The following is a 27,192-nucleotide window of genomic DNA, read 5'->3' on the forward strand; positions in this document are numbered from 1 at the left end:
ACACTGACTCACCAACTGTAACAAATACAGCCCACTAACGCCAGACGCTGATAACAGGGAGACTGCAAAGGGCGGAAACAGAAGCACAGAGAAACTCTGCTTGTTTCCCTCAGCGTTATATAGAAAGTACCTCTACCACAGCATGTAAAATAAAAGGGCAAAAGAGACAAAATCAGAAATCTAACTGAAGAACCTCTGTTACATATCAAGATAAGAACAGGGGAAAAAACGTATTTAGGTCAATACTGGATTTAACACAGAAGATTAAGAGACTATTACTTGAAAAACCAATCTTCAACTAAATAATCAAGATGCAGAACTTTGCAATAAATATGTAAATAAATTCCCAAATATGCATGGTGAAAACTTAAAAGAAAAGCGAATTAAATTATAATTGAAACAGCTTTAAATCATTTTGTAGTAATACAGAGACGAAGAAAAGCTTACAATGTTTAGATGGACACTATAAATGACCTCATAAAGAAAAAGTAAATTATGTGAGTAAAAATTCAACAGCCGAACGTAAATTGTTCATGTTTTCCTCCAATAATGAACACTCACTCCACTGTTAAAAAGCCTAGAACAAAGTAGTAAAAGAAAGTCTGAGTTCACACGTACCGTATTTTCTTTCAAACAACTCTTCAACTTGTTTACGTAGATCAGTAATTCGAGCGTTCCACTTCTCTGAAAATGGAGAAAGAGTTCATTCTCAATAATAAATCCTTATTTGGGGTTAATAATATGATGCGGCCTGAACATTACCCATTAGCAAATGAGTTATTTGCGACATAATACACTAAAATCTTTAACAGTCCATCTCAGTCTACATAATTTTATTGCTTCGTTATAAAGTTTTCCCTTTTTATGATTCTTAGAATTGGTTCAATGGGACATCATGTAATGTTTTGAAGTTTATTTTCAAAACACTGCATTTCTGAAAAGCAGAAAGGAAAAAAAGAACAGTCCAATTAAACACTACAAAGTAGAAGCAAAAAAGAATGTGGTCTTGAAGCCACCTGGGAAGCCTCCTATAAAATGCCTAGTTTGTGTGGAAATAAAGCTTCGTACGTGCGCACACACACAACCTAAATAAAAGAACACCAAATAATAGGCATCTATGTAAACTTTGTTTACATACACATTCGATTTTTACCCAGTAATTGTGATTAAGAAGATAAATTAGAATATTCAAATAACATTTTCAATGTGTACACAAACTAAACGTTCAATTTATTCAAACTATGGATCACAAAACCATGTGCCACAGATATTTTACTCAGTTCCTGTGACGGACTGAATTCCGCTGTGAGTCAAAATCAGCTCCACTGTAACGGGCGTGGGTTTTTTAAAATGTCTGTCCTCATAGATTCCATCTCACTCCAACAAGGCTGGCATTAATCCAAAAAACACAAAATAATAAATGTTGGAGAGGCTGCGGAGCGACTGGAACTCTTATGCACTGCTGGTGGGAAGGTAAAATGGTACAACCACTTTGGAAATTGATCTGGCGTTTCCTTAAAAAGTTAGAAATAGAACTACCATACAACCCAGAAATCCCACTCCTCGGAATATACCCTAGAGAATTAAGAGCCTTCACACAAACAGATATATGCACACCCATGTTTATTGCAGCTCTGTTTACAATAGCAAAAAGCTGGAAGCAACCAACGTGTCCATCAGCGGATGAATGGTTAAATAAATTGTGGTACAGTCACACAATGGAATACTACGCATCGATAAAGAACAGTGACAAATCTGTGAAACATTTCACAACATGGAGGAACCTGGAAGGCATTACGCTGAGCGAAATCAGTGAGAGGCAAAAGGACAAATATTGTATAACACCACTATTATAAGATCTTGAGAAATAGTAAACCTGAGAAGAACACATACTTTTGTGGTTACGAGAGGGGGAGGGAGGGAGGGTGGGAGAGGGTTTTTTACTGATTAATTAGTAGATAAGAACTGCTTTAGGTGAAGGGAAGGACAATACTCAATACAGGGAAGGTCAGCTCAACTGGACTGGACCAAAAGCAAAGAAGTTTCTGGGATAAACTGAATGCTTCAAAGGTCAGCGGAGCAAGGGCGGGGGTTTGGGGACCATGGTTTAAGGGGACTTCTAAGTCAATTGGCAAAATAATTCTATTATGAAAACATTCTGCATCCCACTTTGAAATGTGGCGTCTGGGGTCTTAAACGCTAACAAGCGGCCATCTAAGATGCATCAATTGGTCTCAACCCACCTGGAGCAAAGGAAAACGAAGAACACCAAGGTCACACGACAACTAAGAGCCCAAGAGACAGAAAGGGCCACATGAACCAGAGACCTACATCATCCTGAGACCAGAAGAACTAGTTGGTGCCTGGCCACAATCGATGATTGCCCTGACAGGGAGCACAACAGAGAACCCCTGAGGGAGCAGATCAGTGGGATGCAGACCCCAAATTCTCACAAAAAGACCATACTTAATGGTCTGACTGAGACTAGAGGAATCCCGGCGGTCATGGTCCCCAAACCTTATGTTGGCCCAGGACAGGAACCATTCCCGAAGACAACTCATAAGACATGGAAGGGACTGGACAGTGGGTAGGAGAGAGATGCTGATGAAGAGTGAGCTAATGATATCAGGTGGACACTTGAGACTCTGTTGGCATCTCCTGTCTGGAGAGGGGATGGGAGGATAGAGAGTTGGAAGCTGGCAAAATTGTCACGAAAGGAGAGACTGGAAGGGCTGACTCATTAGGGGGAGAGCAAGTGGGAGTACGGAGTAAGATGTATGTAAACTTATATGTGACAGTGTGACTTGATTTGTAAACGTTCACTTGAAGCTCAATAAAAGTTAATAAAAAAAAAAAAAAATGTCCTCATAACGCCATTCTGGATTGGGCTGTCTTTGCTATGTTAATGAGACAGAATTAGTGTAGGTTATGTCTTTGGTCAATCTCTCTTGAGATATAAAATAGATTAAACAAGAAAGAAACAGGTAAGGGAAGAGAGATGCCAAGCCCCACTGAGATCTCTAAGGAACCAGGAGGCAGGAGATGAAGAGACGAGGACCCTCCTCCAGAGCTGACAGAGACAGAGAAAACCTTCCCGGAGAGCCAACACTCTGAATTTGGACTACACTGCGAGAAGATAAATTGGTTTGTAAAAGCCACTCTTTTGTAGGATTCTAGTTACAGCAGCACTAGACAGTCCCTTCAACTGAAACACACCATCACCCAGGTCTTAATAAATCAGCAGCTGGCAGTTACACAGAGCAAAAATATCAAGAGGTGAGATAAAGGTTTTAAAGCTAACTGAATTACCAAGTCATTAACACTGACTTACAGCCCCCAATTGTAAGTAGGAAACCCTGGTGGTGTAGTGGTTAAGTGCTACGGCTGTTAACCAAGAGGCTGGCAGCTCGAATCCGCCAGGCGCTCCTTGGAAACTCTATGGGGCAGTTCTACTTTGTCCTATAGGGTCGCTATGAGTCGGAATCGACTCGAGGGCAGTGGCTTTGGTTTTGAATCGTAATAACGTTATAGAGGATACTACGTCTGACGTTTCAGTACATCTAAGCCACATTTACACGATGTCTGTAATTCTCCAAGCTGGCTGTGGCTTTCCCCAGATTAGACTACAATCTATTTTCAGGAGCTCCTGGGTGGTGCGAATGGTCAGCCTGCTGTACCACTGGGGTTCAAGGACACCCAGGGGCACCTGGAAAGGATGGCCAGACAATCAGCCGCTGAGAACCCTACGCAGCACAGTTCTGCTCAGAAAGACCTGGGTCATCATGCGTCAGCATTGACTCGACTGTGACTAGCAATACATTTTAAAGCTTCCCCCCCCGCCCGCCAAAAGAATGCTGGAACTTTTATCAGTTAAACAGTTCAGAAGAAAATGGAAAAAAAAAAAAAAGACTCTTGAGAAACCGTGAAAGTATGCTCCCCTGACACCCTTTCAGCTCAGTAATGAGGTCACTCCTGAGGTTCACCCTTCAGCCAAAGACCAAACAGGCACATGGAAAAAACAAGACACACCAGCCCTGGGGCAGGGACTGGAAGGCAGGAGGGAAGAGGAAAGCTGGTAATAGGGAACCCAAGGTTGAGAAGGGAGAGCGTTGACATGTTGTGGGGCTGTCAATCAATGTCATACAACAATGTGTGTACTAACTGTGTGATGAAACCCTAGTTTGTTCTGTAAACCTTCATCTAAAGTTCAATTAAAAAAAAAAAAAAGACCCAAAAGAAGAAAAACTTACCAAAGTTGAACTCCCTGACTTTCCGCTTCCCAGCATTGGCAGGCTCGGTGACCGGCGGCTGCGGAGGCTCACTGCTCTTTGGCCTCTTGGTAGGCGGAGAGTAGTCGTCATCTTGAAAAAGAAAACGGTCATTACTGCATTAACAGGCCAAGGGCGCTGAAGCCATCGCCTGTTCAAGTCTCAACATTCACAAGGCGTTAAGGCTGCTGGAGTATCTGTACGTCATTTCTGTGTCTGCATCCTCAGCACGTGCTTTCACTTGTTTCTAATTTCCCTAGACTTTCTGCTTGCGCTCAAGGGAATACTGGTCATTTTCCTCTGACTGGGCTTCAGTTTTTCCTTAGTTTGCTCAGTCTGAATCACGTCACTACGAATTTCCCTGTGCTCTCTGTTAATGGTCAAACTTTCAAGGAGTTTCCTAGAAATATACTGTACTTTAAAGTCTATCAAGAAAAAAGTTTTAATGAAGAAAGTCACCTGAAGTTAAACAGATATATAAGAAATAATGGAGAAAAATAAAACTTGAATGAAAAAATAGTTATGCATATATGAAATTCAAGCATAAACTAGGGAGAATGGATAACTGTATGCCAAACACTTTTAACAAATACAAAACTTACAGGACTAAAGAAACAGGACCACACTATTTGTGAAACATTACATATGAAACAGGGCTATGTAATTTATTTGTAGTGAAACAAATAATGTTGATTCTATCAATAAAAAACCTATTCCTAGATGAGCAGATACTTAAGGGACAGAGAACAGACTACTCAAGGCAGCTGTAACAGGGGTTATGTGTTCATTTTTTGGTATGTCTACAAATCAGCTATGCGATCACCTTTCATTATACCTAACCCTAAAATTATAGACACCTGGAGCAAATAAAGCTGTCACTGTCATCTTCTTGTCCCTGAAAATGTCAGGTGACACACTGCTATAATCTGTGACAAAACACTGTAAATTGTTAAATATATAAATTGAGAACTCTATTTAAAAACAGGTATGGTTTGGGAGGAAAACCACATGAAGGCGATTTAAATGATTATTAGACAAGATAATTACTATGTTGAAGAAAAGAGCAATAAGATACTGTTTTAAAATAAAAAGATAGCCTTTTAGACTGGTACAGCTGTCACCCTCCTTTTACAACTCAAGAGAGAGCCTCAGAGAAGTTACATGATTTGATGATCACTATTAGAGTTTGAGTCTAATTCTTCCACTAAAATACCATAAAAAAAATTCCATGCTGCCCCTCAAAAAGTTAGTAAGAAAGTCACATTTGCCGAATGCACATTTCTGCCTGGGGAAGCGCTGCTATGCACTGCTGCTCTGTTCACCATCTTCGGGGTCTTCCTACATTGCTAACAGACACCCCGGGAAGCTGTAATCATTGCCAACAGTCCCAGCCAACAGACATCCCGGGAAGCTGTAATCATTACCAACAGTTCCAGCCAACAGACATCCCGGGAAGCTGTAATCATTACCAACAGTCCCAGCCAACAGACATCCTGGGAAGCTGTAGTCATTGCCAACAGTCCCAGCCAACAGACATCCCAGGAAGCTGTAATCATTACCAACAGTCCCAGCCAACAGACATCCTGGGAAGCTGTAGTCATTGCCAACAGTCCCAGTCAACAGACATCCTGGGAAGCTGTAGTCATTGCCAACAGTCCCAGCCAACAGACATCCCAGGAAGCTGTAATCATTACCAACAGTTCCAGCCAACAGATATCCAGGGAACCTGTCATCATTACCAACAGTTCCAGCCAAAAGCAGACATTCCCAGAAGCTGTAATCATTGCCAACAGTTCCTGCCAAAAGACATCCGGGGAAGCTGTAATCACTACCAACAGTCCCAGCCAACAGACATCCCGGGAAGCTGTAATCACTACCAACAGTTCCAGCCAACAGCCACAATGGTACCAAGATCACCGATTCAACATGAATCCACATTAGGATCTATGTATCTGCTTGGAAAGAAAAACTTTGACATGTTGAATGCCAAACCCACATACAAATCTATAAAAAAAAACTGATAGAAAAAACTCAGAAAGTGACAAATTCCAGTAAAATACACCTTGAATATATTATTTAGGTTTATAATTATCAAATTAGTATGATGATTACAATTGGCCAAAAAAAAAAAAAAAAACCCCTATGAGTAGATTAGTACCCTGGTTGCACAGTGGTTCAGCGCTTGGCTGGTAACCTAAAGGTCGGCAGTTCAAATCTACCAGCTGCTCCTTGGAAACCCCATGGGATAGGTCACCTCTGTCCTAAAGGGTCCCCGTAAGTCAGAACTGACTCAGCAGCACCTAACAACAACAAGAACATGAATAGATTAAGGTTCACACCTACGTGGACCCATTTTGGAAAACATTAGGTATCATTTATAAGTTTGTCTTTCCATTCTGAAAACATATGTTAAAAAAACTCCTCTTCAATTTCCAAGCAGTTTTTTAGTACCTGAAGAGTATTTTTTATGCTAGTTACCAAGGGGAAAAACAAAATATATTTGTTTCATCTATTACTACCATCAAAGATTAAATAAATGCTCAATATTAATATTACTTTAAGAATAGCTTTAAAGACAAAAGTATTTTCCTAATAGGTTAACGTTAACCTAAATATCTCTTTCGATCATTATTTAATCCGACCACTAGTTATGTTACATAAAAGGAAAAAATATCTATATACATAGCCACAGAGTAGTTAACGAAGAAGAGCAACCAACCATTACACCGAACTCGATTATAAGTTAAACTGTTTCAAACTGAGGCCAACGGGAAGGGGCAAGACACTTTTTCTCTAAAGAGACTGAGACCACATTTCTTCAGTCAATCTAACTTATTTTCAACATGAAAGACTTAACAGCATTAGTATGTTATATAATGTAACCTATTCGATCATAAAAAGGAAAAAATTTTAAATATTTTTTAAAGAGATGACACAGTTTAAAGATTAAAATATTAAAAATATATGTGATATAACGTTTTCCTCCAGTGACAAATAATGAAGTTCAATCCATTAAAAGTGAAAAAATACAAAGAAATAAATAATTTATGATAATAAAAATATGCCACACCATCTATTAAAAGACATCTATAAGAGCCCTGGTGGCACAGTATTTAAGAGCTCTGCTGCTAACCAAAAGGTCGGCAGTTTGTATCCACCAGCCGCTCCTCGGAAACTCTATGAGGCAGTTCTACTCTGTCCTATACGGTTGCTATGAGTTGAAATCGGCAAAGGATTTTTGCTTTTTTTTTTATTTCCTATATTACCTTATCAAGATATTATTTGGGTGTTTTAAAAGCCAGGATATGAAAAGAACAGCTATAAACTGAGCCACACCTCAATTTTTTCCCCCATTAACTCCCCGTTGTAGAAAAGCTGGATTTGAGAAAGTATGGGAAAATCTGTTACTCTTGACCTCAAAATCCTTTCTACAAAGGATTAAACTTATTTCTCTGTATCATAAAACATCAAACAAAACTCCAAGCATTTACCACTATCGATGAGGCTCAGCATTTAGCACTGTTATTCAACTAGCATGGCATTTCAACACTGTACACAATCGTTTTTGTGTAACAAGAAACACATTTCAGGATGCCTCAAATTCAAGCCCTAACTAAAAAGGTTTACATCATCAAAATTAAAAATTAGCTTTTAAGATAAACTTCAAAACATTTAATAATATTACTTACACTGCCACACCTTGAAAAAAGTCAGTAATATTGTCCCTAACTCAAAATTTTTTACTTAGAAAAAACCCTGTTTTCCTTTTTGTAACTTAGAAACATGCCTAGAGAGCTGCAGCTGTTGATTACTGCACTCTCACTGGTGAACACATTTGCAGAATTATGAAACAAATTATTTTCTGACACTCGTATTTTCAACAAAATCAAACTGGTAATGTTTTACAATCAGACACCTATTCAAAGTTAAAAAAAAAAATGCATAAACCAGGCACCACGTCTCTTTTGAAATTACTCGAGTTATTTCTAACAGACAGACAGCATTTTTCATCCACAGGCCCATATCATAAGTACTCTAAAACTCTTGTTTTATATAAACAATTGGCTATTCACTAAGTAACTATCAGCCACAAAAACTAAAAACCTATGACTTTCTACATTAAGATCTATAAGACAAGCATAGTAATTAACCACAAGCAGCAAAGCCTGTGGTCTCCATCTTCAAATACCCCTAGTAATCGGCCACTGGTCCTCTCTACGGCCACCATCGTGTTCTAGAGCACCTTCCTGTCCACCTTCCCAACTCCAATGGCCTCCAAAAACAGGGATTCTGCTTCCACTATTGTTCCTCGGTCTTCTGAGAAAGACCGAACCTGTCAGTCTTCTGTCAACAATACTACACCTTAGCACCTAGAACAGTTCCCTGCACACAGAAGGTGCTTGGTGTTTAGGGAGTGACTAAATGGTTATGTGAATAATGTAGCCCTTAGTCACCTGCAGCAGCCAAAGATTTACAAACGTCCCAAGCGTGAATTTCACAAAAAGATATTACCGGAGGATGACGGGTAACTATCCATCCTAAGCCATATTGTAATTTTACACAAATAACGCATGTTATGTCTTTTGCAAACCACGCAGCGTGCTGCCCCGCGTGTTATTTTCGTAAGTATGCTATACCAATTTTTTAAATATATGTTGCTGACTTAAATTTTTTTTCTTTCCAACACATTTAATATTGATGGGATAAAATTGATCTCATGGAGACTTCATTTAAGGTAGGTTTTTTTTTTTTTTTTCCTTCTTTCTTCTGCTTTAGTGGAAGTTCACAATCCAAGTCAGTTTTTCATGGGACCCTACCAGTTCTCCCTATAATGTGACGGCACACTCCTACTCTCTACCCTGTATTTCCCGTGTCCATTCAACCAGCTCCTGTCCTCCTCTGCCTTCTCATCTCACCTCCAGACTGGAACTGCCCACACAGTCTCATGTGCCTACTTGAGCTAAGCAGTATACTCCTCACCAGTATCATTATATGTTTTATAGTCCAGTCTGATCTTTGAAGAGTTAGCTTTGGGAATGGTTTTAGTTTTGGGCTGACAGAGAGTCTGCAGACCATGTCCTATGGGGTTCTTCCAATCTCAGTCAGGCCATTAAGTCTGGTCTTTTTGCGAGATGTTTTCTTCTCCTGCTTCATCAGGGATTCTCTGTTGTGTTCCCTGTCACGGCAGTCAGTGGTGGCAGCAAGGCACCATTGAGTTCTTCCACTCTCAGGCTGATGAAGTCTCTGGTTAGTGTGGCCCTTTCTGTCTCTTGGGCTCTTATTTTCCTTGCGTCTTTGGTGTTCTTCATTTCCTTTGCTCAGGTGGGTTGAGACCAATTGGTGCATCTTAGATGGCCGTTTGCTAGCTTTTAAGACTCCAGACGCCTCTCACCAACGTGGGACGCAGAACATTTTATTAATCAACGTTGTTATGCCAATTGACCTAGATGTTCCCCTGAAACCATGGTCCCCAGACCCCCTGCCTCTGCTACTCTGTCCCTGGAACTGTTTGGTTATATTCATGAAACTTCTCAGCTTTTGGTTTAGCCCAGATGTGCTGACTCTCCCTGTATTGTATGTTGACCTTCCCTTCACCTAAAATAATTCTTGTCTACAATCTAGTTAGTAAATACTCCTCTCTCTACCTCCCCATCCTCGTAACCATCAAAGAATGTTTTCTTCTGTGTTTAAATCTTTTCTTAAGTTCTTTTAATAGTGGTCTCATACAATATTTGTCCTTTTGCAAATGGCTAATTTCACTCAGCATAATGCCTTCCACGTTCATCTATGTTATCAGATGTCTCACAGATTCATCATCATTCTTTATCATTGCATGGTATTCCATTGTGTGAATATACCATAATTTGATTATCCATTCATCCGTTGATGGGCACCTTGGTCGCTTCCATCTTTTTGCTATTGTAAACAGTGCTGCAGTGAACATGGGTGTGCATGTATCTGTTTGCATGAAGGCTCTTATTTCTCTAGGATATCTTCTAAGGAGTGGGACTGCTGGATCATAGACTACTTCTATTTCTACCATTTTAAGGAAGCGTCAAATCGAATTCCAAAGTGGTTGTACCATTTTACATTCCCACCAACACTATGTAAGGGTATAGTCTCTCCACAACCTCTACAACATTATTTTGTCTTTTTTGGGTTAATGCCAGCTTTGTTGGGGTGAGATGGGATCACACTGTAGTTTTGATTTGCATTTCTCTAGTGGCTAATGGGAAGCCCTGGTTGCATAGTGGCTAAGTGCTATGGCTGCTAACCAAGACGTCGGTAGTTCAAATCTGCCAGGCGCTCCTTGGAAACTTTATCGGGCAGTTCTACTCTGTCACGTAGGGTCACTATGAGTCGGAATCAACTCTACTGCAGTGGGTTTGGTTTTGGTTTTAGTGGCTAATGATCATGAGCATTTCCTCATGTATCTGTTAGCTGCCTGAACATCTTCTTTGGTGAAGTGCCTGTTCATACCCTTTTCCCATTTTCTAGTTGGGTGGTCTTTTTGTTGTTGAGGTTTTGCAGTATCTTGTAGATTTTAGAGATTAGACACTGATCAGATTTGTCATAGCCAAAAATTTTTTCCTAGGCTTTAAGTTGTCTTTTTACTCTTTTGGTGAAGTCTTTTGATGAGCATAAGTGTTTGATTTTTAGGAGCTCCCAGTTACCTAGTTTCCCTTCTTCTTCCATGTGAAGTTGGTGAGTTGTTTCTCCATCTCATTAAGAAATGCCATCTGGATGACGACTGCATTGTATCTTACGTTAGGTATCCTTCTAAACCAAGTGCAACCAATGGTGAAGTGAATGGGCTTGTGATGGAAATGGGATGCCATGTTGGAACCAAAGAGTATAAATGAAAGAAAGGCTAGAAATTAGTAAGAAATTACTCTACACTTAAAACTACAAGAACAAGATGCCGTTTATTATTTTACTGCTTTCATTAACCTTCAACTGAAACGTAATTTTTGATAGTGAATGTCTTTGAAATCAACAAATAAAAGCCACCAGAAGAAATGGTGTTATCATCTTAAAATAGGCCATTTTAGTTCTTTCATTATCATCATCCGACTTCCAGAACCCTTCAAAATTGACCACCTTTTGCTCTCAGTCGTCCCGAAGTTGTGGGCTTACAGTGGTTCTCATTCGCATGGAAAGGCCATTCCTTTTCATGAATTTAGAAATCCAGGCAAAACCTGCCTTGAAATCTCGGATTCCTCTTTCATTTGCCAGAAGCTTCGCTTTGATCTGAATTGCAACAGTAGAGACGGCTTGATTTTGTTCCCTTCGAGAAATAATCCACTCCTTCAAGTCGTTCTCCAGCTCCGGCCATTTGGCTTTGGGCCCGCGACGTGCACGTTTTCGCGGATTCATTTTCTCCAGCTCCTTTTTCTCCTTCCTCCATTCGCGAATGGATGACTCTCCAACATCGAACTCGCTGGCTGCCACTCTGTTGCTTGTTTCTTCCGCCCTCGCAACGACTTTCAGTTTGAAGTCGGCCGTGTAGGACTTGTGTATAATTCCTGGCATGATCCTAAGGGGGTCTAAGATTCAGATTTATAAACTGAAAAACTGTGGACAATATATAATGGATAATCAGCTGGTTCTAGTAAAGAGATCGCAAAAAATTCAAAATGTAAGCTGTACAAGAAGCAAGGGTCTTTTTATATGCTTGAAAGCAGATGACTAAGGAGGTTCATTATCATTGATCAAAGACATTAGTAAGACATAATTAGACTATGACTTAAACACACCTAACACAGCTTAAGGATTTTACTTAAGATGATCTGATAAGGTTTTGGCATTTGACTGCTGAGCTAAGAGCCATCATTTATCAGTTTTGCTTTGTTTACTTTTCAGCTAAATTTCCAAAAGGATTACTGTCTGCAGAGGAAGTAGGCAATGAGAAACCATGTATTTTAAAATGAGTCCCGTGAACTGGCTCCTGGATTCTTGGAAAGTCTGGCACATTTTCACCTAATGAGCCTTCAAGCCTAACATACTATTCCAGGGCTGTTCTACGAGAGAAAAGGAAGAGCTGCCAGTTCTATTCCTGCACTGAGTTAATCCACCAACTATGCAGACAGACTTTTCAGCAGAAAACAAAACAGGTTGTAAGGCTTCCTGGTTCAGATTCTAACAACACAAATACTCAACCAAATCAAATCACCAATTTTTCTAAAGGTCTGTCCTCATGTATCCTGAATCACAAACAAGAAATTATTAAAAAGAAGTAAAATTCCACCTTAAGAATGACAGACATTTCTTCATTATTCTTTTCTACCAGCTTTTCACGAGAAACAAGAACCACAGGTAGCGTCTACGGATTAGTTCACAGAAGGAAACCAGATGATCCCATAGCCAAGAAGAAACGCAAACCCGCTCATTTGGAAACCATGAAAACAAACATAAGTAAAAGGCGAGCCCACGTTTCATCTAATTCCTTCATCCTGCTCACTTTACATTCTATACAATTAGCACAACGTATGAACTGATGTGAGTCCCACTCCTCCCTGGCCCTGGAAGAGATGCTTACACATAATCACCCTTAGAGAACTGGCAGTGGATACCACCACGTGTGTGGCTGAGCCTGAGACAGGTAGCAGAAGTGAAGACCTGCAATCACTTACCTCAAATTACTGAGCCACTTGCTGTAATCTGATGTTTCCAAATGGATTCTAGTGCCTTCCCTAAGATTTTTCAGAGTACCTTAAAAAAGTTTTATACTCCCATGAGGCTTTCAATATGACTGACAACTGTTTGGACTGGCTGCCCAGCTTCTTCTAAGTAGGCCCACATCCCATGTACCATACCACTAGTGCCAGCTGTACTAGAGGGGGAACAGGAAAAATGATTCTGGGCCTCCACAAGGATTATGGGCAATGACAGTGTTTGAAATATAGTGGAAAGAAAGAAGACTGGGGACCCAGGTACCTGTCTTAGTTCTACTGCTAACTAGCTCAGAGCCCTTGGTCAAGTCACACTGCCAGATTTTAGGCCTCAGTTTCCCTTTTGGTAAAATGTTGGTTACATAATATCTAAGGGTCTTTTCAGCCATGGGGATGATCCTAAGTGAAAGACTTCATTTTAACAGTCTCTCTTCTCATCTATCAAAATAAGGAAGGATAATACTAATAAGCACAATCAGATTTTTTAAAGAGTCCCAAATGTACTTTCTGACCATAAAGATAACACAGCTTATCTGTGCCAGGTAACTCAGGATTACTGACTACCTTTTTCAGGGGCCTGTCAGGACTGCTAAGAGTAGTCTCAAGTCCCCCTGAAAATACCTGGAAAAGTAACCCACCTGGATGTTCCTGAATCATGTACTCTCCATAATCTACGAATGCCTTCTACCTTAAACAGCTTTGGCAACAGTGGAGATAAATTATAATGAATCATTCAACCACTCCTATTTCTTGCCTTACATCAGGAGCAAAGAATCCAAGTGACAGGGAAAGTTAGTGTCCTCGGGTAGGGTTCAAATCATAATGTGGGTGGGCACATCAGCCCCCAAAACTAAACTGAGCTAACAGTGGCAGTGGAGAGGGGGAGTGGGAGGCCATCGGTAAAGAACCCGGTCTCTATACCTCCTTTTTTCTTCTTGGCTGCCTAAAACATCACCTTTACTTACAAAACACCTGATTTGAAAGAAAGGGAATGCAAAAGGCAAACCTACTTGTAGATGGGAAAACTAAGGCCCAAGGGGGAAGCTGGGATGACTCGGTCCCTTAGTTAATGCCCCACCTCAAGCCTCCACCCAACACCGACGAGGTCAAGGAAGGGGATTATGAGGACCACCATGACGTCTGCCATGCCATCACGACCCTCATCCCTGTCAGTGTTCTCTCCGTGCCCAAGGAGCCTCCTGCCACGCCACAAGCACTGAAGGTTTGCCCTCCTCAGTGGAAGACTGTCCCCTAATTCTCGAACATCACAGAAGGGGCTCCATGAGATCACTCCCACTTATTACCCTAGAAAAGTACATGAAAGGTGGAAACGAAACCGATCACATCTCTACCCACCCATGGTGCTTTCTCAGGTCTGAAAGTCTAAATTGAGGGAACCCCAAAGCCCATTTGTCCCCTTTATTTCAGGGACTCACTAAGGGCAGCAGTCTTTAGCAGCACAATACAACACCAAGAGGGCAGCGTGCAGGGCAGCTCTAAAGCCCAGGGACAAGCAGATGCCAAGTCCCACCCTAGTCGTGTGGCTCACTGGGACTTGTAGTGTTCAGGTGTCTTGTCCCCAAGAGTGCTCAGCTGCCCTCTATGGCTTTCCCCAGTCTAGAACAAGCCTGTTACATCACCTAGAACAAGCTGTTTATTCTTATTTAACTGTTATTTCTTTCAAGGAGCCCTGGTGACGCCGTGGTTAAAGCACTCAGCTAAGGACTAAAAGCTTGGCAGCTGGAATCCACCAGCTGCTCCGTGGCAGCCTGTTTCCGTAAAGATTCATGGCCTTGGGAATCCTATTGGGCCGCTGTGCTCTGTCCTAGAGGGTTGCTTTGAGTTGGAACAGACTCAAAAGCAATGGGTTCATTTTTTTTCATTATTTCTTTCAGTTCTGAATGAGAAACCTATACCTTGGAAGGGCCACTGAGAGGTCATCTTCATTTTTTTTCCTACGTCCACATAATACTTCACCTTATAAATAAATGAGTCTCCTCCCACCTGCCCCTAAAGGAGACACAACAATCTCCCTGAGTCCCAGTTTGTGTTTTAACATTACCTTTCACCTTTCTGCAAAGAAAAGGAATTAAATTTCTCCTGCTGCAGTTAAAGTTTATTTTATATTTCTCAATGGAGGGGGAATAGTTGGTCACACACTGTTATCCTCAGGGAAAACTACTCTCCAGCCTCCACAGCTGTCTCATTCTGGCTCTTTCGCCTCTTGTCTATGCTGTATTTGTCAATTTCTCTTAAGTCACATTGTTCAACGACCTTATTCTTGGCAAATAAAAAAACAAACTAGATGTTTCTGATTCACTAATCGAATACATACTGAATCGCTGAGTGTTGGTAATTTTTTGTCATGTATGATGGATTTTTATAAATACTAATGTGGGACAGAGATGTCCCAGTGGACTCCGGAGGTAGGATAGGTGGAATGAAGCGTGGAAAAAAAGTATTTCTTTGCAATTTTATTTTGAGTGAAAATCCTGAAAACACGGAGTGACACACAAAGGCACCCGGCACTGGCTGCACATAACTGTTGTTCGTGTCTGCTTCTTCTTAGCGCTGCACTCTCTGCACCGCCTTCTGGTTGCCTTGATAGGTAGATGCTTTCCGACCTGTACAAGCCGGACATCCTCTGGCACCCCACTGACGCCTTGCTTGTTCTTCACAAGATAGGACGGTCTTCCTCGGCTTGTGGTTCCCCGGCCCACAGCAAGCTGTCTCACGAGAGCAGTCCTGAAGGACAGTTGGTCACATCTGCCCCCGTGAGTACAGTCCCACATTATGAAACTGTTCACAATGGCAAGGTCAACAAGGAAATACAGCAACCGGTGCCACCATTTAGCAGAGCGCCTTCCGATGGCGTACCTTTCCCGCCTCTTCTCAAAGCGGTCCACTCCTCCCATAATCGCATCGTATTCTGCAACTGCTCTGGGGCAAGTGATTACTGAGGAGGAACCATCTCTGTTTTTACTTCTGACAGTGGTGATGTCCTCTGGGTTGTGGAACGTGGACAAGACCATCACAGGTTTACTGTCCTGCCACTTCACTGCCGACACGCACCCCTTTGTACGAAACAGAGATTCTCCCCGCTGTAGTTTATCTTTCCTCCTCAGCATCCCCGGTTAAGCCCCTTCGACTCGCTCGCACCATGCCTACAGCATACAGTCCCCTGTCGTGCATGGTTTTCATCAAGCGATAGGATGAAAAAAAATGGTTGAAGGCAATGAGCCTACGAGAATGGTTATATGTGTGACAAAGTCCAAGCACGACACTCTCACCGAGAGAGAGGAACGAGTCACTGCTGGCGTCTTTTTTTCCAGAATAGATTTCAAAGTGACTTACAAAGCCAGTTTGTGTGTCAGCCAAGCACCAAACTTTGTACCCTCGCTTCACCGGCATGTACTGCTTTCCTGACGAACGTCCCTTGAACGGCACCGTGCTTTCTTCAACTGACATGACACCTGGACGGCACGTACACTTCCTTCAAGCAGCTATTGAGAGCGTCGATAAGAGGGCGCAATTTGTGAAGCCGGTCATGTCCAGGCTGTCCTTTGGGCACAGCCTTTGAATTGTCACTGCAGTGTATGTTCTCAGTCAGTTTCTCGAACCTTGTTTTAGACATAAGTTCTGGCACGGTAGTAGCTGCAAAGATGGGGTCACTGGATCAATACTGTGACCTGCGGCAGGATGCACAGGCCCATCAGTACATGCACAGCAATGAACGTCTTCAGCTCCTCTACGGTCGTAGGGTACCAGTTTTTACTTGTCACTCTAACCTCCTGCCCTCCACGGCGCCTTATGCGCTCCTACAGATTTGTCTGGTTCTTTATCATCTCCAACATCTCTGGCATCTTGCTGAAGCGAGCTTGTGATCTGTATAAAGTGGGAGACATCTTTGGGCCATTCACCTTCGTCTTCCTCGCCCTCATCACGGCCCTCGTCACCTGGCTGACCCTGCTCTTCTGCAACAGCGACGGCTTCACCCTCTGACACCATCTCACTGTCATCACTGTTACCATCACAAAGAGCTTCGGATTCTCCAAGGTGGGAAAGCTCCTCCAAGGCATCTTTGTCACATTCCTCCTCAGAATTGTCCTCATTCTCGGGCAGTGAAAATAAACGGTCTAGAGCTTCTTCAGCCATGTAAGTAGCCATCTCTGAAAAAGATGAGTGTTTCAGGAAAAAGTAATTCCAGGGTCAGCAAAATCAGGATAACACCAATACCACACCTCCAAACCAAAATGAGCATACACTGTGCGATTCCAGCTTCCTGTAAAAATAAAAGCACCCAAAGGAAGTGCTGCCGTGGGAATATCACTACTGCAATGAATTAATTACTTCTTACTGCAAAATAACTGCTCACAGCTCATAAACCAGAAGACAGGTCCTTGAGGAGTCCTTGACAAGGGCAGGAAACGAACACGCAGTACATCAAGGTGCTACAACGCGAGCTTACACTCCACTGTGCCTGAAAACATGCTATTCACTTGAACATTACCTGACCCCAAACACTGCACCTTCTCAGTAACACACAGGAAACAGGAAATACCTGACAAGCCTTATCCGGCTATATAGAAACCCAAGCAGACACAGGTTTCACACAATCACTTCTCCAGAACACATGACCTCCTACATAACCTCTCTACACAGCCATGTGGCACCGACCATCAGTGTCCCTGTCCCCATACCAGCACATCCTGGAAGTGGTACAAAAGCCTGCCAATACACCTCCAGAGACAGAAAATGTAAGGGGTACTTACATGTACTGGTGGTCATGAAAGGGTACCCTACAATGCTGTCTGTGGAAGGTCAAACTCAGAGATGCCCTTTCTCCAAGGAGTAGAAACTATACTAAGTCTGGAAAGAAATCCTTCTTTGCCGTCTAACCAGAAAACTTATGGCCCTGAGGGGATTTCAAGGAGGGAGAACGAGCATTGCCGGCTGTGCCTCCTCACAAGACTGGTGGCATTCAACTGAAATGAATGGAGGGTGGAAAATCGTAAGAAAACCAGGGAGTGAGACAGTGATCAAAAGCTCAAATCCCCTTCTGAATTATCAAAAGATTAGTCTTCCATTTTAAACTCTGTCTGGTGGGACAAATGACCTCAGCATCTTGGATACATTCCCTTTAATTTTATTTATTAGCTCTGAAAAAGCACTGAGAACTGAAACCACCTATATCCACACCGTTTTCAGTCTATACTAACATGACTTAACTATTGTGGGAAACTACTGCACAGAAGTTTAAAACTTCGTTGTTCATTCCAGGAGCTTCCTAAAAGGACAACCAACTCCTCAACAGAAAGCATCAAACAACATGTTATATGCTTTTGTTGTTGTCAGGTGCCACTGAGTCTGTTCCAACTCACAGTGACCCTATGGGCAACAGAATGAAACGCTGTCTGGTCCTGCGCCATCCTCCCAATCGTTGCTATCCTTGAGCCCGTTGTTGCAGCCACTTTGTCAGTCCATCTCGTTGAGGGTCTTCCTCTTTTTCACTGACCCTATACCTTACCAAGCATGATGTTCTTTGCCAGGGACTGGTCCCTCCTGACAATATGTCCAAAGTATGTGAGATAAATTCTTCCCATCCTTGCTTCTAAGGAACATTCTGGGTGTACTTTTTCCAGGACAGACTTGATCATTCTTCAGTCCATGGTATATTCTATACCAATACCATAATTTAAAAGCATCAATTCTTCTTTATTCACAGTCCAGCTTTTGCATGCATATGAGGTGGCTAAAAACACCATGGCCTGAGTCAGGCACACCTTAGTCTCCAAAGTGACTTCTTTGCTTCTGAACACTTTAAAAAGGTCTTTTGCAAAAGATGTGCCCAATGGTATATGTCTTTCGATTTCTTGACTGCTGGTTACCTGACCCTTAGAAATTCTGGCTCTGAAATCCTTCTCTTGTGACTACAAATCCAAAATTGTTACATCATGATTTATCCAATACTAATCAAGTAGCCCCCTGCCCCGACTCACCGTAAACTAAACTTCAGAGTCAAATAAATACCACAACTTTGTCCGATACTAACGCTGTCATGGCAGTGCTCTTCCTTCAGGGTCAAATAAACAAACACCACAACTTTGTCCGATACTAACGCTCTTATGGCAGTGCTCTTCCTTACGCCGTAAGAATAAACTCAGCTTTGCTTTATTCGCTGGTTCTTTTGGTGATATTTTGGGGAGCTAAATCCAACAGGGCAGAAAAACAAAAACACGTTAGTCTGATTTAATTTCAACAGAAGTGTTGAGGGAAGGTCGCAACATCCCTTTATTGTAGAACATTGAAGGAGTCAGAATCGATAGCCGGATATCAGGGGGCAACCTTCTGCTCCTATCTCCAAACGCTTAGGTGTCAGGCCTAGTACCAGGCATTGGGACAAACGAAGACTGAGAAAGAGGGGGATGTCCTCTGTGTCAGACACGGTGCATCAGATGAGTTAGCTCACTCAATACCTAGAGGAAAGCATTCTTCGTGTTCCTATCTTATGGATGAGAAAATCGAGGCAATCGAGGCTTCAAGGTGTGATGTCTCTTGCCCGGTGGCTAGCATTCGGAATCCAGTAATTGCCCTGAGGAGTCCAGTGACCCAACAGGGAAGACAAACGTGCACACGAGTATCCCACCACATGAGGGGTTCAGAGGAGGAATTTACATACAGCTATGGGAGGACTCTACGGCACTGGGTCTGGGACGGGAGGACAGGATCCTTGTTTCCAGGTGGCAAAGAAGAGGTGACGTCTGACTTACGTTACAACCGTGGCAAGCAGAAAAGTGCGTGGGAGAAAAATAAGAGATGGGAAGAGGAAGCGGTCCCAGCAGCCTGTCCAGTGGGATTCTCTGCAACGACGGACGTGCTCTGAAGTGCTGTGTGACCCGTCAGCCGCTCACCACACACAGCGACAACCGCGTGAAGTGTGCCTACTGTGACTGAGAAACTCGATTTCCCAACTTTCACATTCCAATCACAAGTAATGATCAGTGCATCTTGATTCCATGTCTGATCAAGTTTAGCCTGCAAAAGTTGGTAAAAATCCTCCATTTCCTCATCTTTGGCATTAGTGACTGATGCATATATTCGAGTAACCGCCGTATTAACGGGTCTTCCTTGTCGGCATATGGATATCATCCTATCACTGACAGCAAGGTACTTCGGGATAGACCTTGAAATGTTCTTTTTGGACGATGAATGCAATGCCATTCCTCTTCAGGTTGTCATTCTCAGTATAGCAGACCATACGATTCTTTGATTCAAAACGGCTAACACCACTCCATCTCCGCTCACTAATGCCTAGAGTATGGACCTTTACGCGTGCCATTTTGTTTTGGAAGGCTTCCAATTTTCCTAGATTCATATATCATACATCCCACGTCTCTACTGTGAATACAAACACACAGGTTTTTCTTCTCATTTTTGAGTCCTGACACATCAGCAAGTCATGGCCCTGACAACCTGACTCCATCCACGTCTTTACGGTTGACTTTAACCTGAGGAAGCAGCTCTTCCCCAGGAGTCTTCTAAATGCCTTCCAACCTGAGGGGCTCATTTTACGGCACAACATGACATGAAGCTCTGCTGCTACTCATAAGGTTTTCCACGGCCAATTTTTTAATTAGAATTTATTTCATCACTAGCTCCTTCTTCCACGTCTGCCTTAGTGTTGGAGCTCCACTGAAGCCTATCCGCCACGGGTGACCTTGCTGGTGTTTGAAATACCGGTGGCATAGCTTCCAGCATCGCAGCACCATGCGAGCCACCACTGTAGGACAGACCGATGGGCGAGCGGTGGTGCTCCACCATAAACCGATAAAACCTGTAACATGATGAGCTTATCTCTCTGGAGGGGTGGTCTATGTTCCTTAACGGTTTTTCTGTCCAACAAAACCCTTTATATCTAAATGATTTCTTAATCAGATTTTGCACAAGAATTAACAGTCAGCTCTATGAACCCACTGAGGCCCTGGGATACTCGTCTCCTTTCTCTGGGGCTCAGTTTCTTCATCATAAAAATGAGAAATGCCAGGTAGTCTCTAAGAGCTCTTCTGATTCAAGAATCCTTGTCTGTGACTGTACACACTTCTAGAACACTCCCTCTTGTATCGCAGACTCAAAGACTGAATCTTATAAAATATCCCATCTCAGGGGCATCTTCACGTCACCCCCAGCCCAGCCCAGCCCAGATACATGCGGCCAAGACTCATCTTGATGGACACAGGAAAAGGCTTCCCAGGAGGGAAGGATGTTGGTTCGGGAAGCAGAAGTCAGTCTGCCTTTGTTTCATAAACTACTTAAGGAAGAATATCGAGCTGAGAAACAGAGTCTGTGTGTTCAACTGCACAGCAAACCACTTTCTGAGGGTTTCGGTGTTCTTCTACTATTTATTTAAAAGTCAGTTGAGTGTTATGGAACAAAACCAAAGTGAAAACAAGAGTCCCTGACCTGGTTTTTCCAGACACTCTTGCCTCTTAGTCAGAGCTAGAGGACAGGGTAAGTGACGACAGGAAGGACTTGTTACCGTTCTACTTCAGACTTTCACACCCAGGATCAGTGTGTCTCACCGCTCGTCACGTGGCTGCTTCTGGTTCTGGCTTGCCTGGCAGATGCTCTGATTTCTGTCACTCTGTGGCCCTGGAGGGTATTCTGACAGGATGGCAGCCTGCCTTGCTGCCGGCGGCTCTACTGTTCACCCTCTTTCTGTTATCACCCATGAAAGGAAAGCAGTGTGAGGCACTCTGGCCTGTTACCTCCACTGCAGCCAGCCTTCTCAGAAATAACCAGTTGCCAGGAATTTTCAAGGCAACCTTCTGGATGTCTTAAATCTTTGCTGCTCTCTCCTGAATCCTCTCCCTCCTTTCCATCACAGTATCACTCTAGGGGTATCTGGAGACCAAACTATGAGCCTGGCAGGGCTAACTGGTAGGACACTGGGGAAAGAAAGTGGCGAAACGGGGCAAGGGAACAGCTGGGACAGCTGGTCTTTAGGAAGAATCTGCTGGGCAGCCAGCTGATGGTGGTCACCTGGACCACAGTGACCACAGAGAGAGGAAGGAGCACTACAGCCCGGGGCCACATGGAGGAAAAAGGGAAGAGGACCTGAAGACACACAGGGGTCTAGAAGAGCAGTAGATGGGCCCTGAATTCCCTCCAGGGTAGACTGAAACAAAGCTTTCGGTGTATGCGTGGGGATATCTCATGCTTTTTCATCTAGCCTCCTGCTTGGGAAGGTTGGAGGGGGTGACAGAGCGGTTTCCTGTCATTTCCCCGATATCCTTTCACAGTGCATCATGAATTTCTGGGCACACTAACACAAACAAAGTTCCCAATGAATCTACTAAAGTCTTACATACTCCAGTAAACTTCCTGGGTTAACTCCAACACGCTCCACATCAGAAACGTGCATCCTGCCTCTTCCATTACCGTATTTTTACACAAATAACGTGCACGTTTTCTGCAAACCGCACAAGCCCCACCACCTGCACGTTATTTTCATAAGCGTGCTATGATCGTATTTTTATGTTGCTGATTTCAATTTTTTTCTTCTTCTTTCTAATGGATTTAATGTTACCAGGATAAAACTGATCTCAGGGAGACTTCATTTAAGGTAGGTATTTTCTTAAACCAAGTGCAGCCAATGGTGAACTGAACGGGCTCATGATGGAAATGGGATGCCATGTTGAAACCAATGACTATGAATGAATGAACAGCCAGGAATTAGTAAGAAATTATCCTACGCCTAGAACTATGTAAGAACCAGATGTAGTTTTATTACTTTCATAAATTTTAAACTGTAACAATTTTTGATAATCAATGTCTTTGAAATCAACAAATACAAAGTCACCAGAAGAAATTATGTTGTCTTAAAATAGGCCATTTTAATTTATTCATTTATCACATCACCATCGTCATCATCACCCAACTCCCAGAGCCCTTCAAAGTTGACCACCGTTTGCTCTCAGGCATCCGGAACCTGTGGGCGAACCGCAGTTCTCATTCTCACAGAAAGGCCGTTCCTTTTCATGAATTTAGAAATCCAGGCAAAACCTGCCTTGAAGTCTGGGATTCCTCTTTCATTTGCCAGAAGCTTCGCTTTGATCTGAATTGCAACAGTAGAGACGGCTTGATTTTGTTCCCTTCGAGAAATAATCCACTCCTTCAAGTCGTTCTCCAGCTCCGGCCATTTGGCTTTGGGCCCGCGACGTGCGCGTTTTCGCGGATTCATTTTCTCCAGCTCCTTTTTCTCCTTCCTCCATTCGCGAATGGACGACTCTCCAACATCGAACTCGCTGGCTGCCACTCTGTTGCTTGTTTCTTCCGCCCTCGCAACGACTTTCAGTTTGAAGTCAGCCGTGTAGGACTTGCGCTTAATTCCTGGCATGATCCTAAGGGGGTCTAAGATTCAGATTTATAAACTGAAAAACTGTGCACAATATAATGGATAACGGGCTGGTTCTAGTAAAGAGATCGCAAAATTCAAACATAAGGTGTACAAGATGCGAGGGTCTTTTTATATACTCGCAAGCGTATGACTAAGGTGACTCATGACTTGATGAAAGACACCGGTGCTAATAAGACACAATGACTGTATTTCTACGCAAACAATGCAGCCTTCTACATCTGTTTGCCAACAGCTCCCCCCTCCATGATGTACTTCCATAGACGTGCTCTCCTAACTTTTTTTTTTTTTTTTTTTTTTACAGCAACGTGTAAAAAAAACTGGCTTATCAGCCCTGGCCCTTACAAATAACCTCGTAGGGAGGAGGGAAGAGGGGTTGGCAAACAAACATACAAGGTGCTCGATACTTGTGTAAAAATACAACAGAGTATGAAATACATAGACCTAACGTAGCTTAATGGTTTCACTTAAGATGACACAAGGTTTTCACATTCAATTGTGGAACCAAGAGCCATCCTGTATCATCAGTTTAGCTCTGTTTACTCCTCCAATTAAAAGCCAGAGTTGGAGTAAGAAGAAAGGCATGGTTGACCTACTTCCAAAAATCAACCAATAAAACCCTATGTGTCACAATGATCTGACTGGCAACTGATCATGGGACTGGCCCAGAATCAGGCAGTGTTTCATTGTGTATGAGACCACCATGAGTTGGGGTGAACAGGCAGCACCTAACAACATGCAAAACGTCACTACTCATATAACCCACTGCTGCCAAGTCGATTCCGAATCACAGCAACCCTACAGGACAGAGTAGAACTGCCCCGTAGTTTCCAAGGAGCGCCTGGCAGATCTGAACTGCTGACCTCTTGGTTAATAGCTGTAGCACTTAACCACTACGCCACCAGGGTTTCCCAGTATTCATATAGCATTGCACCATTTGAAATGCCCTGTTTACTCATTTCAGTTTTTCTCCCTTATAATTCTTAAGTAGGCACAAGGTTGATACAAATTTCCCTAAGAAAAGGGGTGGTTACATGATTTTATACAGGGTCTCACGGCCAAACTAGAACGACAACCCACCCGTATCTTGTAATTCCTAACAGAAAAGTTTCAGAAGATGAGGAAACAAAGACCATCTAGACTAAGAAACAAAACACTCCTGACGCTCCTGTCTCTGTCACTCACCCCTTCACAAATTTAGTTTGGCTCTGAAACATACTAGTGGAAAGAAGTAACAGGAAACTCAGTTCTTCTATAAAACTGCCCCCAAAGAAATCAAGACGTCCATGCATGGCATCTCCAATTCTAAAGTAATTCTCCTTAGGTGGTGGCTTCTACTTATTATTCCCCACAGTTCACTTCTGAATCCCGTTATCAGCTGAGACAGAAGTGGTTTGGTCTTCAGCTAAATCCTAAAAAACAAACAAACAAACAAACAAACAAAAACAACCCTAAAAGCACACACCAAAGGCAGGCAAGGATTTGTTAATTTTCTGTTAAAATCTTCCTGAAAAGGCTCACCATCATATTCTGTACTCGTATCTGTTTCTCTCATTACTTTATAGCAGTTGCTTAGCTAAAAACCCTACACCAAGTACCCTGTTACGCCATCTGATCAGTGTCTAACGTTTCTGTGGCCCAAAACGTACATATCACTCGCCAACGTTTGCGCTGTAAGAGGGTCAACTCACAACTCTGAGGTCAAATTGGGGGAGGGGGACTTTCCAAATCCCAGCTGTGTGGTCTTGGGTTAGGGTTAGAGAGTACCTCTGTATCTCGGTTTGTCCAATTACGAAATGTGCATAATGGTTCAACATCATAGGGTGTTTCTACGGGTGAAATGTGAAGAATATCAGTAAAATGCTTTGTACACGTAAATTACATGACACATGTGTGACACATAAATTGTACAAAACATGCTTTTGATTATTACAAACATTGGATTTGTTATCCTGCCTTCTCTTCAACTACCAAGACTTTTGATTAGTATGTTCTACAAATACTGCTTTAAGTAGATATTTTAAAATAAGAGCAATAGAAACTTTTCTGTCCTTCTCTCATCTTCAAAACCAAGTACTTCCAAATTTAGTAAAGGACTAATCACAATGTTTTCTCAACAAGAAAGGAGTGACAAACATTCAGGCAGGGCAGCAGTCATGATCATCTATTTATCAAATAAGTATTAAAAATAAAAGCAATAGAAAAAATACTTTTCAAAAGGTAATAAATAAAAGTAACTGAAATATATAATGCATTTTTAGTTCAAATCATCAAAAATATAGAACCCTTACCACAACATCAGGTTTTATGTATATTTCCAAGTGGAAGTCATTATCTGTAGTTAATATATAAAGAAAATTTCTACAAATACATGTGTATAATTACTTTTTAGCTTTCTTAACACAGCAAATAGAAGGTACATGAATCTCTTTTATGTAAAGTCTTAGCAAGAGCAAGTAGAAACAGTAACATAGGTGAATAAGCAATATTTCTATTTCAACAATAGCCTTTACCTCTCTGAAGTTAACACGACTACTCTCCGTCACGGTAACATCAGGCCCAACTTATCTCTCAGATATCAGTTTGCTCTTTTGTTTCTTTCTAATTACCTCTTATTCTTAATAGAAACCATAACCTGATGCAACAACTTTTTCTAAGAAAGAGCTGCTATTCACTACATTAAAATTGACAACAACAGAAAAGCTAGAGTCAGAGGGTGACGGTGATAATTACATCATGCAGACTGAATAGAGATTCCTATTGGTAGGTGCTCGATGCCATTTATCCCAGGCTTCGCTTTGTCTGCCAATCCCAAGTGACAGCACGTGATTTAGGGACAGGCTTCAGTAGGTTCCTGGTTCCAACTGATCACTCAAAAGCAACGGGGATATAATTATCGACTTAGGAGAAACAAAAGCACGGTTTTGATGGTTTATATTCTGATTACTGGGGTGCTACCAAACTCGATCTAGGACTTCTTGACCAGAGCTTATATACCTTTATGATACAAATGTGATCAAAAGTAACATTTACTGACTTGTGAATGAGGCTAAAATTCACTTCTGCAAATGTGGGCACTCGTTATTTCTGAGCACTGTGTGTGTGTGTGCACGCGCGTGTTATTTATGTGGGTGTGCTATTTGCTAAAAATACAGCGGCATCATGAAAGCTCTAAAGCATGTTACCCAAATGGCGGTACGTGTGCCCGTGAGTGGGTACGAACCAACTGCGCGTGGAATCGCACTCCTTAGCTGAAGTGTTTCTCTCTTTCAATGTATGTAACGAAGTGGTAAAATGGGCAGACTAGGCCCACGATATAAAGGACAGTTTGACTTGGTAAGATGCAAAAAGCACAGAATGAATCTACTTGAAATCAATTTAAAGAAAAAAAATTAAGTAAATCACGATACAAGAGTTAGGCCAACAGAACGAACATATGTGAATGACTCAAGTTTGAGAAACAGTTCCTGAAAGAAAACTGCACAATAAAGAAACGTTTCAACCCAAAATTTCCCTTTTAAGTACTCTCATGAGAGCTGGACCTTAAACAAGTCTAAGGTAACATCTTCTCTGCACATAGATATTGCAGCTATCAACGGTCCGACATCGCCCAGAAATGCAGTCATGTTCATGAAATGGGGGCACGCACAGTTTTATTCCTCCAAGGCCTATTTCCCAAACCAAAGTCACACACCTTTTAAATATACGCTACTGACTTCACACGCCTCAGAGCACACTACTAGCCACAGGTGAGCAACATCACCTTGTATAGAAAACATGTCAATGCCAAATTAGCCTCTTCATAATTTCAGATAAAAATGTCGCAGTCGTATTAAAA

The 27,192-nt window shown here is 42.2% G+C and overlaps 1 protein-coding gene across 24 annotated transcripts in view; it reads right to left on the reverse strand.

The window, feature by feature from the left end:
• LOC100666482 (general transcription factor II-I) overlaps window positions 1–27,192 on the reverse strand; it is a 143,706-nt gene that overhangs the window by 38,901 nt on the left and 77,613 nt on the right. For 8 of the 24 annotated variants that reach the window (XR_010323726.1, XM_064296089.1, XM_064296088.1 and 5 more), the window contains 2 exons: window positions 4,251–4,361; window positions 619–684 (listed from right to left, as the gene is read on the reverse strand). Coding sequence is in view for 21 of the 24 variants with exons in the window: in XM_064296089.1 (XP_064152159.1) it covers window positions 619–684; window positions 4,251–4,361 (177 nt within the window). In the remaining 3 variants the exon portion in view is untranslated. The other 16 variants (XM_023556005.2, XM_023556004.2, XM_023556002.2 and 13 more) reach the window with 12 other exon arrangements.

Source organism: Loxodonta africana, chromosome 12 (genome assembly GCF_030014295.1).
Source record: "Loxodonta africana isolate mLoxAfr1 chromosome 12, mLoxAfr1.hap2, whole genome shotgun sequence".
Classification (NCBI taxonomy): Eukaryota; Metazoa; Chordata; class Mammalia; order Proboscidea; family Elephantidae; genus Loxodonta; species Loxodonta africana.